The sequence below is a fragment of the Nanorana parkeri genome, unplaced genomic scaffold (assembly GCF_000935625.1).
Source record: "Nanorana parkeri isolate BGI_ZX_2015 unplaced genomic scaffold, ASM93562v1 scaffold277, whole genome shotgun sequence".
In the NCBI taxonomy this organism is placed as follows: Eukaryota; Metazoa; Chordata; class Amphibia; order Anura; family Dicroglossidae; genus Nanorana; species Nanorana parkeri.
Window position 1 is genome coordinate 1,291,259 of NW_017306545.1, and position 19,289 is coordinate 1,310,547.

The 19,289-nt window shown below is 39.8% G+C and overlaps 1 protein-coding gene across 1 annotated transcript in view; it reads right to left on the bottom strand.

Moving 5' to 3' along the window:
* Window positions 1–19,289, bottom strand: part of AP3B1 (adaptor related protein complex 3 beta 1 subunit) — a 234,755-nt gene that overhangs the window by 180,404 nt on the left and 35,062 nt on the right. The window contains exons 2-6 of the mRNA XM_018557267.1: window positions 15,063–15,138; window positions 14,666–14,740; window positions 8,615–8,710; window positions 5,997–6,157; window positions 2,935–3,001 (exon numbers count right to left, since the gene is read on the bottom strand). Coding sequence (XP_018412769.1) covers window positions 2,935–3,001; window positions 5,997–6,157; window positions 8,615–8,710; window positions 14,666–14,740; window positions 15,063–15,138 — 475 coding nt within the window. The remainder of the gene's footprint in view (window positions 1–2,934; window positions 3,002–5,996; window positions 6,158–8,614; window positions 8,711–14,665; window positions 14,741–15,062; window positions 15,139–19,289) is intronic.

A 19,289-nucleotide genomic window follows, 5' to 3' on the forward strand; every position in this document is an offset into this window, starting at 1 on the left:
CAAAAGAAAAAGCAAGGATTCCTTGATCAAAGCTCATATAGCATTGATGGAGGAATCTGTGCTATTTTTCAAAAATAAAATTGGCTGAAGTAAAGCTGGTCATACACTGTTCTATTAAAAAAAAAAAATAGAACAGTGTATGGACAGCTTTACTCCAGTCACACCACGGGAGAAATGTCCACTCATTCCCTGTTCTAGCAACCACTCAGGAACGGAGCGTAATTTCCACTCACTTCCCATTCTTGTGACCATTATTATTGGGAAGACATGGGCAGCAATAAAAACCAAAAACACAGATTCCATTTCTTTCCACATATCAAAGACCAGTTTGTTATTTTTTACTCCGGAATACAAATCATACCAAACTCTGTGTGTGGCTAGCATAAGAAGGAACCTTATTACATTATTGCTCACTACAGTATGACTCAGGAGGAAGTCTTTGACGTAACCTCTGACGGCACCTAATGCTTCACTGAATTACACTAGGTTCCGCCCCGTGGCACAACTACATTTTCACATATTCACTGAAGGGAAAAATCACAGACTACTATTAAAGAAACACCAGACCTACAACAAAAGAGCTACAAAATGTAAAGAATTCCATTAGAAGGCTGTGCCACAGAACATTTTACCTTCCCATTATTACGTCATCTCCAAATGCACTTCTATACAATTCCATTACATTTTAGTATTTTAAAGCTTGTGCAGATTTACTTCTTAGTTGGATACTTAGTGGATGGAGAGATTTCTCCCTTTATTAGTAGACCACATTTTCCCTTTAATTCTGAGATAAAGACAATGATAACTTTAAGGAATTTTGAGACCACACAGTAAAAAAAAATTTTTTTTAAATGGTCAAATGTATTTGTGGTGACACAATTTTCTTTGTGGTCACATGTTTACAGTGTGACACTGACACACACATTAGCAAGTGATGCTCATTCACAAGAATGCGTAATCTGAATCTGTCACACATTCAGAGAATGCATAAAACAGTTCTGGTGGGAATGAGCATGGGAACACTGGGACTGTTTTGTTTTTTCTGAAGTGCAAACAAAGCCATCTCCCAATATCAGCACACAGCAGGCGTATAGCCTGCACATTAAGTTCACTCTGCGGCTCAACAGCTGTTATGGCATGATCATACCTAATAGTTATATATTTATTTAATGGCAATATTATTGGGAAAATTACTTTAGCTCATATTTCCCATTTGGAAGCCAAAGAGTTAACTAATTGAAAATGTGTACATACCTAAAAGTTTTGGTTTGACTGCATATGTGTGGCTGGATTCCTTAGTTTCTTCTGTACATATGCCCACATTTATAACTCTATGTATATGTTTTATAGTTTTAATTCAGTACATCTTATTTGTGCAAATGCCTATACCTTATTTGAAAGCAGTATAAACCCTAACGTCCATTTCCACCTTTGTAAGTGATTGGCATTTATTGTGGTAATGTAGAGGTGCAGTGATGATGTATACATGTGCACATCTTCATGACTCACATTGCAGGCTTCCTTCATTTTTCTAATTAACATTATTAGGCCTGAAACCTACAGATCGAAAATGTTCTCCACAGGAAATTCAGTCGGACACCAGGGTTGGATGGTAGTTAGGCTTTAGACCGCTCTCCCCCTCCCCGTCACCCATTGTAACACGATCACTAAACACTAGCTGTGCCTTTAGACACAATACACTGTCCGGGGGGTGTCTGGTGGGGGTTATTTTCCCATTGCTGGCATAGCACAGAGGCAGAAATTTCCATGCGGATATAAAGAGGAAAGCTAATAAAAAAAAATTAAGTTTCGGCTTTCATATACATCAACTGCATTTGCAGGTTTCATGTGCACTGTGTACATTGTTGACATGTTTTTATAAAAAATACCTCTGAAAAGGTGGAAATGGGCTTAACACAAAAATATCACAGAAATATATTACAGTATGTTAGATGTCTGCAATCCCTTGTACAGTCGTGACACACACATATCGATCCAAACTCCTGGGATGAGAGCTTCACTCTAGTTAATCCCACTTTCCAAGTCTCGCAATTGGCCAATGAGACCAACCAATATAGTGGTGGGAAAATTGTGATCATTATAGTCCACCAATGTACTTTAATATTTCCCCCACACACCCACCTAAATGCAGAATGTCGTGTTAAATACTATCCTTCCTCCCTGCTCCAGCGATCTTTCTTGCAAAAATAATCCTGCTGGTTCCTCCTTTTTTTGCGCATGCAACCGTTCCCAATTATTCCTATGGATGAGCCATAGTCCAGTTGTACCAAGAAACAGCGTCACCCATAGAAATAAATGGGGGTAAAGCATGCGCACTAAAGAGAAGCCAGATAGGATAATTGCATATTGAAGATCACTGCATTGGGGTGTAAGGTAGATATTTAGTACAGCACTCTGGGGGGGTGGGGGAATTCATTAATGTAGAGGTTTACTATGAGTAAATTTGTTCTTTTAGGGTTGAGGGGACAGGTCAGGTAATCAAACCAGGGTGCATAGTTGATGTGTAAATCAGAATACCCCAGCATTTGAGACACCTGGGGTGATGAACTTTAAAACGGATCTGACTTTATGAGATGAACCACAGAAGATTAGGTACTTTGTTCAGTTTCACAAGTATTATGGTTGTTCCATACAGTAATGATCTATGAGTATATCAGTAACACATATATAAATAATTTCAAAATAATTCCATATAATTAGTGAAAGCACCAATTTACTGCCATTGCAGCATGTCTGCAGGCATGTTACATTTGAATAGGTGAGTTACAATTCTGAAAAAAAATGATACACTGGATTTACTAAGGAGCACACTTAAAAAAATAAAAAATAAACACTTTAGCATGCTGGCATTTAAAATATCAGTTCTAAAGCAAGTCTGCACTAAATAAAGCAAAAGTGCATAAATCAACTTACTGTGCTTTTATCTTTAAGTAGCTTCTCAATTACTTCAATGAGCATGTCCTTCTGCTCTGGATCAAGTCTAGAAAAATAAAGCAGAGTAATCAGAAGTGGAACAAATACACCTGTTCTACAAAGTCTGGTAAATACATTTCTGGAAGAGGAAGTTGGGGTCGTTAGGATGTTTGTGTAGTGGTACTGACCCCTGCACTCTGTTTGCGGGTACTTACTCCTGACCCCTGCACTATGCGCTGCACCCCGGAGATCTTTGATCTTTTCCATGTTTTTCAGGTAGATCTCCAACTCTAGAGTTGCCTAGCCTTAATGTAATGGCTGTACTTATTCAACGTAGAATCACAATAAAGCTTAACAGATCAGTTCATAAAATAAAATAAAAATGTAGTGGTTGCAGTTGGAGCCGTCACATGGTCTGAGGGCTTAAAATTATGCAAAGCCAAATGCTATATTCATTCAATATCTCTCTTAATGTTACACTGCCTCATATGATAATATAGGAATTGTATTATTTTATAGCAGGCACCTTCACAAGACAGCACCAATTTTATTTGTTCCCAAAAATGTATTTTTACTATCTGGTAGGCCCCCAAACCCAAGAGTGATTTCACAGCCAAGCGAAAAGGTTGCCACATATCTCCTTCCTCTAAGTCATCAAATACATTTCATGCAGACCTGTTGGCAACTAAAGAATGCCATACAATGCAGCAGGACAAATGTTCTGAATATGTCCCACATGTTCTGTTCAAGGGAATGGCTCCTGCTAAACTCTCTGGCTGCAGAGTGGTAATACAAGTACTAATCTGGAGAAGGGATTCAGGAAAACAAGCTCAGAACTAACCACTCCACAGTTGGTAAATGTAACATTGCTGTGGATGAGAGACGGAGGCTTATCAGTAACTACACTGTTCTAACTCACAGGGCCTTCTCCACACAGTGGCTACCGACCTTCCCTTGCTACCTATGCATTAGCTGTCAATACAGGAAGCTGAAATTGATTTAAAATACAAAGCCTTGGAATTTACTTCTATCAAAATACATTTCACAACATAACTGGACATCGATGTATAAATATAACACTACTGAGATGACTGCACCTCAGCAAGAGTAAAGTGATCAGTATGAGGTTTGCAGCCTGGATTAGGATTCAAGGGCCGAAAAAAACCAAACACTTTGTAAACAAAGGTTTCAGCCATAATATCATTTAAGAGGACCTCTGCTCTAAAATAAACTAGATTATAATGGGAGAATCATTCATCTCTAAATATAGACTGACCATTTTGTCCCTGCTTCTGAAAGGGCCAATAACATTCAAATCAACTAATAGACTGAAAGTGTATCTCTATGTATTTTTTTTTTAAATTTAGTTTTGGACAGAGTAGGAAGGGTTAGACCACTTAAGTTTGTATTGCTGTTCATCCCTGTGCCCACTGGGGAGATTCACCCCTCTATTTGTACTAGTGACGATTGTCACATGAAAAGAAAAAAAGTGAGGGGGAATTAAAAATGTAAGAGTTGTCCTCAGAATAAGAGGAAAAGGGAAACCTTCTAATGGGAACACCTTTCCCGTGGAGAGCAATTCTCTTGACTTCAGCAGATTCCCTCTAACTTCCTGTTGCATGACTGGGGAATAAAGGGAAATTTCCCAAAATATTAATTAGCAGAGCTTAAGCCTTTTTCTTCTCTATCCCCAAAAAATGACTATGCATGGTCTTGAATTTTGTGGGGCTGTGGGAGCTCTAGGTATATTGTGCAAGTATTTTAGATGGCACTCTGCTTATTTTGCATGTACCCATGTTTTCCAAATACCATCTTACCCTGGGCACACATCAGAGAACACTTGTTGGAGAGACAGTGGGTTTCTTCACAAGAAAGACTTACCAAAAGTGCATACTGACTTGGGTTAATGCTACTAAAGTCTGACATTCTGTTAAGTCTGAAATCAACATGTGGTGGTGGACTAGGGTGGTAACCTGTCCCGGATTCAGCTGGACAGTCCGGTGTTTGAGTCCTGTATGTGCTGTTTCCGGGTTTCAGGCCAGCTGAAATCCAGAGACAGCGCATACAGGACTCAAAACCTGGACTGTCCAGCTGAATCCGGGACAGGTGGCAACCCCATGGTGGACACATCTGATCATGTGCACACGAGTGACAAGTTTATGGTCAGTGCTGACAGAGAGCTTCATATTTTTTTACAGCAGAACTTAAAAGGAGAACTATGAGGTGAGTGAAAATCACTCATCCTCATAGTTGGAGCCGACGTGTGACAGTGAAACGGTCAAACGACGGCTCAATAGATCGGGAAGTGAGCGAACACATACCGTCGCTCGCTCACTTCTCGATCATATCCCTGCAGAGAGTCGTGACCGTCACTCACTGCTCCCTGCAGGGATTCCCCCTGCCCTCTCCGATCCTCCAGTGCCTAGTGGAGGAACGGACGGGGGAGGGGGTGGATACAGCTGGCTCTGCCTCTAGATAAGCAGAGCCAGCTGTCACTCAGGCAGCTGGGTGGATCTCGACAGTAATGTCGGGATCCATCCCGGCTGCAGCGGTCTCAGTATACCGCGAGCTGTAGCTCGCGATATACTGAACTTTGAGTCACGAGAGGACGCTAGTATATGTCCTACCGTGACCCTTAAGAGAACTATGGGGGAAAAACACTTACCCCCAAAGAAAGAAAGACTAGAGAAAGACTAGAACCAGTGGTTTTTTTCCTGACAGAAAGAGGTTTTCCTAAAATTCCTTTACATTTTTGCTACCAGTTTCAAATTAAATCAAACTCAAACTTACAGAACCTAACACAGCCAGGCAACTGTATTTCTAGAATGACAGATGTTTAAGCATTACTGGGAGAGTTCTTCTTTAATGAACATTTCCAGGTTTTAGAATTAGTGCAGTTCAAACTTTAGTAGAACTTTATCAGAGCTACGAAGGAAGCTAGAAACTGAGACATGATCACAAGACTCAAGTCACAATACAAGCATAAAGCTATTACGGTATGATGTGTATCCAAGCTGAAACAGCTAAGCATCATGTCTAGTCAAGGAGTGGGGCCATCATACCTATAAAGCTTCTGAATGGCATGTGCTGCTGTCTTCCGTACATATGGGGACAAGTCTGCCGCAGACTCTTTTATAGCCAGCATCATTATTGGGACAATAATTGGCACACGGATACTGGATAGGACTCTCAGTGCACTTGCACGAATCAGCTGGTTGGGATCCTGCAAAAAATAAAATAAAAAACTGTAAATATTAGAAAGACAGCAAATTTATAAAGACTTACAAACAAATGTGAATACCACTCTGAGAGCTGCATACTGCACACCTTACCTAAAACAAACAAATGTGTGTGTGCATTAAACCTACGAAATATTGCCCGCATTACAAGGATTATTTACCTACAGCATGTACGGTAACTGCATTGTGGTGAGCTATGTTGCACAAAATGCTGCAGGTGTATTTGTTGTGCATTATGATGTGCTGCTAACCCACGCAAAATTGATGGGCTGCCTTAGCACAGTGCACCATAAAAATGCAACAATAGTTTGAATGGACCCTTAGGGCTTGTTCACTCAAAATGAGTTGTCGTGCATTTAGCTGCATTTTCAAATGCACCAAAATGCAAATGTTTTCTTATGACCGGTTCATAGCAATGTGTTGTTCTTCAGTGGGAAAAAGTCCTGCATGCTGCGTTTTTGGTTGCACGGACCTTCACTTTGTCATTCAGATTAAGGAAACCATTAATTACACATTAATACAGCACACAATTATTAGTATTATTATACAGTATTTATATAGCGCCAACAGTTTGCACAGCGCTTTACAATATAAGGAAGACATTACAATCACAATACAAAATCAAGACAAGATGGTAAGGAGGGCCCTGCCCCTGAGGGCTTACAATTCAAAGCACAACAGTACAACTTGCGTTAACACTTGCATTTCTGGTGTGAACAAAGTCTCTGTCTTTATATGCCTCTTAGATTGACTGATCAAGACTGCAAAATGACCATGTTCACCACAGCTGGAGCGCCGAGGTTGCCTACCCCGCAATATAGTGTTAAAGTCAAACGGTCACTTTCAGCATTCCACTAGGTGATTCTGCCTCCAGGTGATGAATTTAGCTAAAAAAGAACTACCAGTGAGACCCCACTCCTAGCGCAAAGAACAGGCTTTTAACTTTTGTACACCAAGCACACACAAACGCGCTTTTTCACGCCTCCATTATGCAGAACTCACTAAACAGTTTCTAAACCAGCAGTGTATGTGCATAAACCCTTCAATAATAAGAGACCAGTCTTTAGAGAGTGCCTGTTAACCCCTCAGTGACCATTCTCTTAACCACACAGTGGACAATCTCCTGCGAATGGTCATTAACCCTTCAGTGCTTAGCGCATAGAATATGTACATTAACCCCATTAGTCCCCAGTGTATGAGGGGGATGCTGCTGTTAGGTCCCATTCACACCAGGGCGGTTGCGGAACAGCGCGGTTTCTGCCCGGATTTTAAAAGGGCGGTTTTGGGTGTTAATTGCGTTTCAGCGCTGAAACGCAATTAAAAACGCCCATAACTGCGCGGCTCCATTGAAAGCAGTATGGAAACCACGCTGATCAGCGTGGCAAAAAAGGGCCTTCGAGCTGGAGGCAGTTCGGATTGCATCGTTTATGTTGGCAAATCCGCGCAGCCAAATCGCCCTGGTGTGAGCAGGGCCTTAGGGCTTTGTGGATGCGGTAGGACGGGCAGCTGTGTTAGAGCCGTGCTGTCAGCAGCTCTCTGACCGGTCACGGCCAGCTCACTAACTTCACTGTTTGCCACCCATAGTGTCCTGCTCAACTCAATGCCAACCAATGGCATCAGTCAGCAAGGCGGGAAGCCGGACAGAGTGTCACAGGTTATTAAGAGCTCTTAGCAACGATGGTTGCCCATCTGCCGACCCCCACACACCTGCTGCCCCCCAATGAGATGCTGCCAGAGGTGACAGACTCATTATGGGGACCGCTCTGTATATATACAGTACACAACATACATACAAACACATGTAATGCGACTTTTGGTGTGTGTGTGTGTGTGTGTGTGTGTGTGTGTGTGTGTGTGTGTGTTATATGCAAGTAAATAATTAATTCTAGTTGATGAATCACATACATTTAGCACCCCCCCTACTGGTTGGTTCTTTACTTCACCAGCATTCACTTCAGTCTGCAGTTTGGAAACTGGTCACTAACTTTTTATACATCGAATTGAAGGCACAGCACTACAGAGTTAATGTGTATATGCATAAGTTTGATGACTGAGATGTAACTGCATATACATTGAGGGGTTAAAGCACATATAGTATAATCTGAGGCGTAAAGGATTGAGATGCTACCTGAGGCGACTCCCTCATTACAGGCACAGCCCCGTATATCTACAGTATCCAACATACATTCAAACATACATAATGTGATTTTTGCTGGATAGATTTTGTAAAGATTTTCCTTGGCATATGTATATGTATGCGTCAGGGATATATGCAAGTAAACTTTTTGTAACTATACATAAACACTACCAACAAATTCTTAAATGTTCCTTTATAGCCTATGGGTCTTCTTGAGTGCACATTCAATGCATTCTAGTTGATGAATCATATACATTATTTTATTTTCTTAAAATTTAGCTTGAGGTGGAGAGAAGAAACTTACTTTTAAACCACGCTGAAAAGTGGCAATAGATAAGAGAGCCAAGTCTTGCTGTTCCTCCGCATACCGTACCAGGTAAACATACACCAGCTTTTTTATCTAAGAAATGTGGAGAACAAAAATTAAATTACCCAGACAAAAAAAGTTTGTTTTTTTTAAAAACGACACACCAGCAATAACGTATCTCAAGTGGAGCTCAGTGGAGTGTAAAAAAAAAAAAAAAAAATCCACGTTGATTTGTTGAATGGTATAAAGAGGAAAACAGGTGGCCACATCAACACTTAAGAAGAGCCTCCGTCTTAATGCTCTGTGTGTTCAACGTGTCAACACAGAACATTTTCAAACTTTTGACTTAAAACAAAATTATATACTCTCAATCTCCAGAGAGGCACTTTTGTGGCTGCTGGGGCAAAAGACATAACAATATTAAATCACAGAAGGTTTCAAAATACAACACTTGTCCTTGTTCTGCTTTAGATTAGAGCAAATCAATACTGACCACAAGAGGCCTGTGCACTGAACGGCAGCGGGTTGCTGAGAATGGCTCCTTTGCTTGAAACCACTCTGAGCCCAGATAAGGGAGCGCTTAGAGAAGCGTGACTACACCACTCTCTCTGCACTTACTGCCATTCAGCCGTACTACATGCCTGGCTGTGAAACTAATCACAACGGGGCCGCATTAGTCCCGGGCAACACAGGAAGGTCTGTTTAATTAGTTTATCAATGCTAGTACATCAAACTTCATGACATATTGACTAAACCTTTGATTTTTGTCTGTACCACCAGCACGATGCAGGGTCACACTCTGCATCCTTTGTCATCTGCTAACATCTGGTACGTAGCCCAACAAGGACTAGAGCAGCTTGGGCTCCAAATATGAAATTCACAGGACAGCGTTTGATAAATAGCATTTAAATCATTAAGGACAAGGAATGTGCTCGAATGATTTTTACCCATGATTTTTATTTTTTTCGCTTTGCGATCACTCAAGGGAACAAAGGGAACCATGAAACACAAAAAAAACCAGAAGAAAAACTTTTTTTTTTCTTTTTTAATCTACAGTTAGCTTTACCTAAGCGGAGAAGATACATTTTGGATTATCTCTGGCTGATTTCTACATTTCTACCAAGAAAAATATTAATTTTGCTGGGGTCAGGGGTGATCCATGTATAAACATGCACATTCAGGTAATATTAGCACACACATTTATGTACACAATTGTATAAGAAAAAGAAGAAAGTGTATTATTTTAAAGTGACACTAAACGTAGGAGTTAAATCTTAGAAATGCATTCAATTATCCTATTAACAAAAATGTATCCTATTTGTGTATCACTCTGTAGGCTAGATCCTCAAACCATCTCTGAATTGGTGCTGACACTGTCCTTCCTTCTGGAGGGTGGCTACTTTTGTTCCCCATGGTCCCTGTGTGTGTTGTAAAGTAGCCACCCTCCAGAAGGAAGGACAGTGTCAGCACCAAATCAGAGATGATTTGAGGATCTTCAGCCGAGTGATACAGAAATACGATACATCTTTGTTAATAGTTAAAAGGAGAACTATGAGGCAAGTGATTTCCACTCATCCTCATAGTTAGAGCCGACATGTGACATTGAAACTGTCACACGTCGACTCGGCTCCCTGCAGGGATTCCCCCACCTCTCCGATCCTCTAGCGCTGACTGGAGGAATGGATGGGGGAGGCGGCAGGTACAGTGGCTCGGCCTCTAGATAGGCAGAGCCCGCTGTCAATCAGCCAGCTGGGTGGATCACGACAGTTGTTGGGATCCGTCCCGGCTGCGGCGCTCTCAGCATATCGCGGGCGATAGCACACTATATTCTGAGCTTTGGGTCACCGGAGGAGGTTAGTATATGTCCTCTGGTGACCTTAAAGAGAACTATGGGATAAAAAGGTTACCCCATAGTTCTCTTTTAAGGTACTTGGATGCATTTTTAAGATTTAACTCCTGCGTTTAGGGTCACTTATCGAATCAAAAGCATTGTCTGTCTTTCCTTACGCTGCTATTTTACTACTCCTGCTTGCTTCCAACTTACAGATGGGTTTTCAATCTATTTGGTACAGCAAGAAACAATAAAGCAATATAACCCCCAAAAAATCATTTTATATAAACTTAAACTTTTATTTTAACTCAGTAATTTGGTAAACATTCCCTTTTGGACTAAACTCTACTGTTAGTAGTAGATGATTGATTCAGTTATAATGATAATGTAAAGGCATGCAAGTTCTTTTCTTTTTTAGCCTGTGCACAGTGATGAGCTGGACTCATGCCTACTCTAAGGTGCCAGCTTTGAATAGAGGATCAGGACAAAAGGAAGATGCTCTCTGATAACGTATAAGAATCTGACTTTTAGGGCTTGTTCGCATCATGTCCAGACCAGATATAGACGTTTTTCTCAAACGCAATGCAGTGCGTTTTTTATGCATGCCAGTGCATTTTTGTTTGTTTGTTTTTTTAACCTGAAAATGGACTTTCAGGGGCGGTCCATGCAGCATTTTTCCCCCCGGCACCGGAACAGAGCCCAGAAATACCATAGGAATACACTGGAATGCATTTTTAGGTGCAGATGAAAAACTTTATGGTCCGGACATGGTGTGAACAAGCCCTTAAGCTACCAATCTTGGCAACATATTTAGGCAATACCTGTAGAGAAAGGAAAATAGTGCTATATCAGTAATGGCTGACCAGTTAAAGCGCATCTTATCTAATTAAAACTTATATTTATAGGTTATTCTTATTTGCTTCACTTTTTTTTCGTTAAATATAGCATTGGAAGTGCTTTGTTTTATCTGTTCAATAAGAGATCTTTGCTAATCTTGCCAGAAATCCAGTGGTGTCCTGTGCAGTGTTATCAGTCCTATTCATTTCGCCTCTGCACTACATTAATCGAATGCGTGAACAGGTTCAAAAAGTGTTTCTCACATCTACAACAGTTCCCAAATACATACAAACCGAACTACAAAACCATTTAAAGATTTAGTCCTGGTCTTTACTGCTGCAACAACTTCCTGACTGGTTTCCTCTCACCTCTCCAATCTTTTGAATGCGGCAAGATATTTTCTCCCTCTACTCCACATATTCTGCCATTCTGTGCCAGTATGTTCACCAGCCTCCAAACATCCATGGAATAAAATGCAGTCATTGTTTCTGTGATTTGCTGTTAAAGCGATTCATAAATCAGGTTTCCCCTGACCTTCCAATTTGAATTGGGTTTTAAACAGTACCCCCAAAACTTCAAAATGGTCTATCCATACACCTCACTACCCTAGTCATTCACTCATGTCAGTCACCTCGAACAATTTAGTTATTGGAGCCACTTCTCCCTTGCCTTTTGTATCAAAAACTCCCCCACCATTTGGATTGAACTTTTCTCCCTGTATATTTTTGTGGCATGTTTGTTTAGAATTTGGAATTGCATCAATGAATTATCTGATGTATAGTGATGTGGAATAAGTTGGTGCTTTATAAAATGTTAGTGATAGCAAAGCATTGAAAATATTTTCAATGTAATGTGTTACAGAATAAATAAGTGTATTGCTGCAAATAGAGACCATATCTCTCTCCGATTTACTCTCACCAATGAACGAAAAAAGATTTAGGGCTAGGTTCACACCTAGGCGATTGACCTGATGAGCTATAGGACCACTACTTGCCGAAAATAGCTCCTACACCTTTTTGCACGCTAGGTGATTTTGGCAGCGCGACAACGCAACAGTGTGAACAGACCCCACTGACTTCAATGGGAATCTGTGTTTTGCACGATAAATCGTCTAGGTGTGAACTTAGCCTAATTCTTTTCATATTCATCAATTATTCTACATACTGTGTACAATTATTTTGCAGATATTGATATGAACAACTAATCGCCTTATAACTGGTTTAATGTCTTCACCAGTGAACTTCAAATAACAGCCTACTTTCACCTATAGCCAACATAATTAGAAACTTTACTCATATCTGTGAAATGACAACAAAGGCACCTTTAGAAAAGTAATGACAATCTACAAACACAGACTTCTACTAATATCGGTACATCCCTAATGATGATAATAACAATAAATGTAGTTTATACATCATAAAAAAAAAGGCATACTAAAACGCAAAGCACTCAAAGAAACTGGCTTCAAGGAAATAAAATGTTTTTTAGATGACATAACTGTAGTTTCTCTAATCTTATTATGGGATAATCACTTTTGTTTACTTTTACCAAAATTGCAATAAATTGCAATAAAACGTTAAGGCCTAGTTCACACAGGCTTCGGTTTGTATAAGAGCAGTGTGCACAGGAAGCTTTTACAGAGCATTTGCAGAGCTTTGTTCCCCGTCAGCTCCAGTTTAGGAATTTGTAAACACAAATCTTAATGGGAGTGTTGACTGTCACTTTACACAAGCTGCTGGCAGGATTCAGGAAGCTTCAGTGCAACTTAAAGAGGAACTTTACCCATATCTTCCAAAATAACAACAAAGACACCTTCAGAAATGATTAGGAAAGACAATCTACAAACACATAGTCCTAGATAATTGCCGGCTTTGTATTCTTTGCATACCGTACTTTTCTTTTCCTCCCCATTCTTCTCACAGTGGTAATTTTTACTGAGGGCAAATTAATATAGCTCCCTTTACTTCCTGGAACTCTGGCACATGTGACTAGGACATGTGACCATGCATACCATTTCAGGGGAGGAACATGCCAATTACTGAGATCTCATGAGATCACAGATGAGATTTCCAAGCAATGCTCTGCTGATGTCTTCCCAGGATGCAATGCTTGGACACATTACATCACTAATGCCCAAGACAACCAGGAAGTAGAAAAAAAGAAACTGTAAGTAAAATAAAAATATGTTTATTTAACTAATGAATATAAAATGATTTCATATCAGCATGCAGAGCTGTATACTGATGTGGATTTAGTGAAAGGGGGTAAAAGGTCTGCTTTGTCAATTCATCGGGTAAACCTTTACCAGCGAGGAGCCTAAAACCTTGGCCTTAACAAACCAGACTAAACCAAGCTAGTCAGTGTGTCTGTATTACATGAATGTAGCTTAGTCTATCTGCAAGCCGTGGGATGAGCATTGGAAAAAAGCCAGCCCTTGAGAAAGTCCTGTGGGTGATACATGTCAGGTGGGAGGAGCTGTGACATCATTATACTGGGCGGAGTGGCCGCCAGAGATCCTGCTAGCTGTGTTCATGCCAATATCTATGCGCTGTGTATTTGCCCTCCTAATGTGAGTGCATTCTTCTTACTTCTAATAATAAATATACAAAGTTAAACTATGGAGGTTTGTTTTATTTTATTTTGAGATGTATCCAGCACTGTATTGGTAGAGTGCCTGAGAATAAAAGGAAACCAGCAGAGGGAGAGTCTTGGGGAAAGCTGATGGTTGCATAAGAGCTCTGCATGACCTTTGGTGTATGAACCTAGGTCCATCTTAAAAGGTGAGGGTACACCTGAAGATCGCTGAGGTGGCAGAGTCTATATAAATATTATCTGCACTGGATATTTAGTTGCAGAAAAGGTGATAAAGACTGTTTATAATAGCACAGGATATTACTCACTAATGTGGAATTATGTGTTCACTGAAAAGCTGACAAAGACTGTTCATTATTTGGTGCACTTTGTTTACATGGGTAATAGGTACTTGTCCTTTTTTGTTATTTTATTGTGATTTTATGCATAAGTTGATGCACATTAAGTTTGATTGTTTTGAACATAATTATTGACGTTTCCAGTGTTTTACATATTTGATTGATTGGAGCGATGCACATAATGTATATTGGAAAAAAGCATTCCGAGGCTGAACTATTCCTTATAACGAAAAGAAATAAGAAAGTTATGAAGATGTCTGTGACACTTGGTGACATTATTTTCCCTGACTGGTATGCCACAAACAAGTTTCATAAACAAGTAACTGACGTGGTTCCTCGTTACTGTTCCTCCTGCTCCTTAACGCAGCAATATTTAGAAAGTATAAAGCATCAAGCAGTCTAAAAGATCCGTCGTTCTGCCTACAACAAAACTACATTTATTTGGCTTACCTCAAGATTTTTGCTGGCAACATTTTTAACAACAGCAGGAAACAGCTCAGAGGCATTTTTTCCATTTGAAATCATCTAGAAAAACATAAAAAAGAAGCAAGTCATAGATTAGTGACTGTATATCACCTTATGTGATTGGATATCACTTTCAGGTAAGCGGGGGGCCTGAAAGGGGGAGGCTTTAAAGAAACTCTTTTGCTCCCACAGTATTGGGAAAGTAATTCCTTTGCTTTTGCCAAGACAGCATAAAACAGCAAAGTCAGTATAACACTACAAGAAAATACACGATATTCTGTGAAAATGTGGACAATGGCATTTAAACAATAGTTAAATCAGCATGACGTTCACACATCCATAGGGTTCAGATGTAGCGGACTGACGTGAAAATTAACCATACCCCGATGATCCTTTTCATCGCCTCCAGTTTGGATGAATCTTTGCTGCTTTCCAACATCTGTTTTAAGTCTTCATTTCTACAAAGGACAGAGAAAAGGTTAGATAAAAATAGCCCACAAAGGAAGAACCATAAAAACTTGACTTGCTGATTGTAGTCATGACTACACAGGAGTGGCATGGTACAACAGCCTTTCCTCCTACATGTCTAAAATTTTATGGGAAACATAAAAGGGCATTTACACACAAAAGTTCACAGTTCACCCATTCTTGCACTTTTATTCAGAATCTGTCAATACTTACAACAGAACAGGGCTGCAACAACGAAATCGATTAAATGGATTATAATCGATAATGAGAATCGTTGGCAAGGATTCTCATCATCGATTAGTTGCTTTTAGATTAGTTGCTGCCACTCTGCTGCTCCGTTCTCCTGCCAACTGGTACTGGATGTAGCGGTCTATCTCCCTTTCGATCCCCACTGCTCTCCATGCCTGTATCAGCAGAGGCAGTGGGGACACAGACCACTGCAGCCAGCACCAGCAGGGAGGAGAGACCGCTGTGACTGTATTCCTCCGCTGCCGTCCCGGTCCTTCTCTGCCGCCCAGTGCCTCCTCTGCCTCACATGCCTCCACTACCGCTATTGGACATTTTAAAATTCAATTTTCTCCTTCAGGTCCCTCCTCTGCTGATTGACAGCAGGCAGTGGGCGGGTTCAACAGCCAGCCTACTAATGCAATTTGAAATATCCAAAAGCACACAAAAAATGTAATAAACTAAAATTTAAAAGAATAAAACATTTTTTTTTTTAAAGTTAAATAAAAATAAAAAATGCAAACAAAATGAAAAAAAATAAAGTTAAAACTAAAATAAAATAAAACATTTGGGTGTGTTATTTTAAATAAAAGGTTGGGTATTATATTGGCTAAGAGTTTTACCATTTACATTATTTAAATCCATGAAACGAATTAAAATGTCTAATATAATACATACAATTAGTAAAAAAAAAAAATGGGAAAAGTCATTTTCAGTTTCAGCCTGACAAATTTTGTTGTAGGAGGAGCGTTGCTGTGCCAGTCATTTCAATGGATCCCAAATGCACCTCCTGTCTGCAGTGTGATCGCCCGCACTGGAACGCACGGAACTGCAATGCCCTGCATTCCAGTGGAGTGCGATTTCAAAAAATTTGCATACCTTTTATTCTGAAGTAAACTTTATGTCTATAAACGGTGCATTTGTGCATTTTATTAGATTAATCGATGTTAATAAATTGGCTAACTAATCAATTATGAAAATAATCATTAGCTGCAGCCCTACAACAGACCAGTTGATACTATTGGTATCCTGAGGTTAGATGAAAACTCTGGAAACTAACGGGGCATCACCTCCTGTAAAGTCGTCACCAGAACAGGTGTCATTATTGGCTATCAAAGAATATACCGTTTATTCCATATAACAGGAACTGATCCTATTGATTGATTGTAGAGATACACGAATTATACTTTGACAGGGCCTCTTCACATTGGACGTGACTTATGGAAAGACCAATCACACACTCCTTGATGGCACTGCATGACTGATAAGACTCTGGCTGTACCTCTCAGAAGTGTGGGAGTATCCCCTGGAGGTGTTGTCCATGATGTACTTTGTTTACAGATAGTGGGTTAAAAGATGCTGCACATCATTCTGCCTGAAAGGGACCAGTGGTGCAGGACTGAGGAGGATGCTTTTTGGGAAAGATGTGGATTTTTTTTTAAAGACATAGCTTGACACGCGCTTTAAATATATGCATTTATATTTTTACATATCTTATATTTTGTTCAGCAAGGTCTTGTGATCCTGGCACCCTTGCCACCCAGCACAACCACATACCAGACCAGTCTACAGAACAAGCTGCAGCTAAGCAATACAGCCTGATTGAGAAGGCTCCTCAACTCCTGGCTGGACAATAAATAGAAGAAGCCCACTGATGAGGCCATTCCTATGAAAAAGCAATACAGCCTGACTGGCTCAGAGCCAAGATGGCATCACACTGGGCATTTTTTCTTGTTGATCTCCAAGGCCCGCTGGGCCACTGTAGTCTGACAGCGAAGGGTGTGTTGTTGTCAGAATACCGGGTCAGTGACTGCAGCCGATTGGCTTTTCAGTCCACCTCCTTTGACAGAAGTCAACTCAAAAATAAATAAATTAAAAGGCTTTTGTTGGCTGTGCACTGATGGACCCGAAATCCAACCAGTGCATGGCCATCTTTATTATAATGTAACTCTAGCTGTGATAAAAGAAAAGTCAAACGGAACAGGAAAGGTTTATGTAGAAGTCCCATATGTGACTAAATAAATCTGATTAGTCGCGTTTGTAGTCACTACATCAACCAGACAAGGTCTATCTGACTGAAAACAAGAATCTCTAAAGTCAAAAGATCCAGTGCTTATGATAGCCAGAGGCCATGTGTTGTAATACCAAGGCTTTAAGTCACATGAGGCGGCACAGAAGCGCATTGGGGTAGTTTTTTTTTAATTCATAACAAGAAAGAGATGATGTCTCTAGAAAATATTTTTTTAATGAAGCTGTGCAAAAAAACAAGTACACATTTAGTTTTAGGTCACTAGACCTCAAGATGATGATGATAAAAATATAAAAAGAACGGAAGTGTAGTTTCTATAATCTTAATATAGGATAATCACTTTTTGTACTTTTACCAAAATTGCAATAAAAAACTTTAAGGCCTAGTTCACACAGGCTTCGGTTTGTATAAGAGCAGTGTGCACAGGGACCTTGTACAAAGCATTTGCAGATCTTTTGGAAAGCTTTTGAAACACAAATCTTAATGGGAGCGCTGACTGTCACTTCACACAAGATGCTGGCAGGATTTAATAAGCTTCAGTGCAACTTAAAGGAGAACTATGGGGTCAGTGTTTTTCCCCATACTGTAACCTCATCTTTTATATTTCATCAAAAAAAATGGGTATTTTGTTGTGTTTTGGGGCATTTAATTAAATTTTTCACTAAATATTGGGGTTTAATAAGGAGTTGTGCTAATATTGCGCAACATAAAAATTTGCAACTACCACCATTTTATTCTATAGGGTCTTGGCATTCAGAAAATATATAATGTTGGGGGGTTTTAAGTAATTTTCAGGCCTAAAATGTGTAATATAACATGGGTACAAAAAATGAAAAAAAAAGCCTCAGTCATGAAGGGGTTAAAGAAATAACAAAGAGACATTTATAACTGTTTAGTGATGACAATCTACAAACAGATACTTCTAGATGCAGGCTTTGTATTCTTTGCATGCATACCTTATTTTCTTAACCAGTCTTCTGGCAGTGGCCATTTTAACAAAAGGGCAGATTATTAGCCCTATTCCTGGAACTCTGGCACATGTGACTAGGACAAGTGACTAGGACAAAAAAAATGTAAGTAAAATAAAAAAATATGTTTGTTTAGCTAATGAATGTGAGATAATTTCAGATCAGCGTGTAGAGCAGAATGTTATTGTGATCTTTAGTCAAAGGGGGTGAAGGTGCAATTTAAAGCTTGTTTAAAGTGACATTCATACCTCCATTTAAGCAACCTTTCCCCCCTTTCACGAAAAATCACATCAGTATGCAACTCTGCATGCTGATATGAAATCATCTTACTTTCATTCGCCAAACAAACATAATTTGCTTTTACTTACAATTACTGTTTTACAACTTCTTGGTCATCTTAGGCACTAGTGATGTAGCCCATGCCTAAGAGATGCATCCTGGGAAGGTTACATCGCATTGCTGAGAAATATCATGAGATCTAAGGGAAAGGCATTTCCCCCCGAGATAATGTGCATGGTCACTAGTCACATGTGTCAGATTCCAGGAAGTAAAGGAGATGGATTAATCTGCCCTTAGTAAATGGCCACTGTGAGAAGAATGGGGAGGAAAACAAAAATTAAGTATGTTATAAGTATCTGTTTGTAGATTGTCATTGCTAAACATTTCCAAAAGGTACCTTTGTTGTCATTTTAAATAAAAAAGGATAAAGTTCCTCTTTAGACCCCATTCACAGCCATATCTTTAGGTGCGATTAGGGATTCCTGTGTCAGGAACTTGCATTTCCCCTAGAGGGAATCCCTAAACTGCCACTTACACCCAGCAACTGTCACTCAATGTGAACCAAACTAACTTGCGCTAACGGAAATAGTAAAACTAAATTAAGATGGATTAAAATTTAAAATAAATATTAACCCCTTGA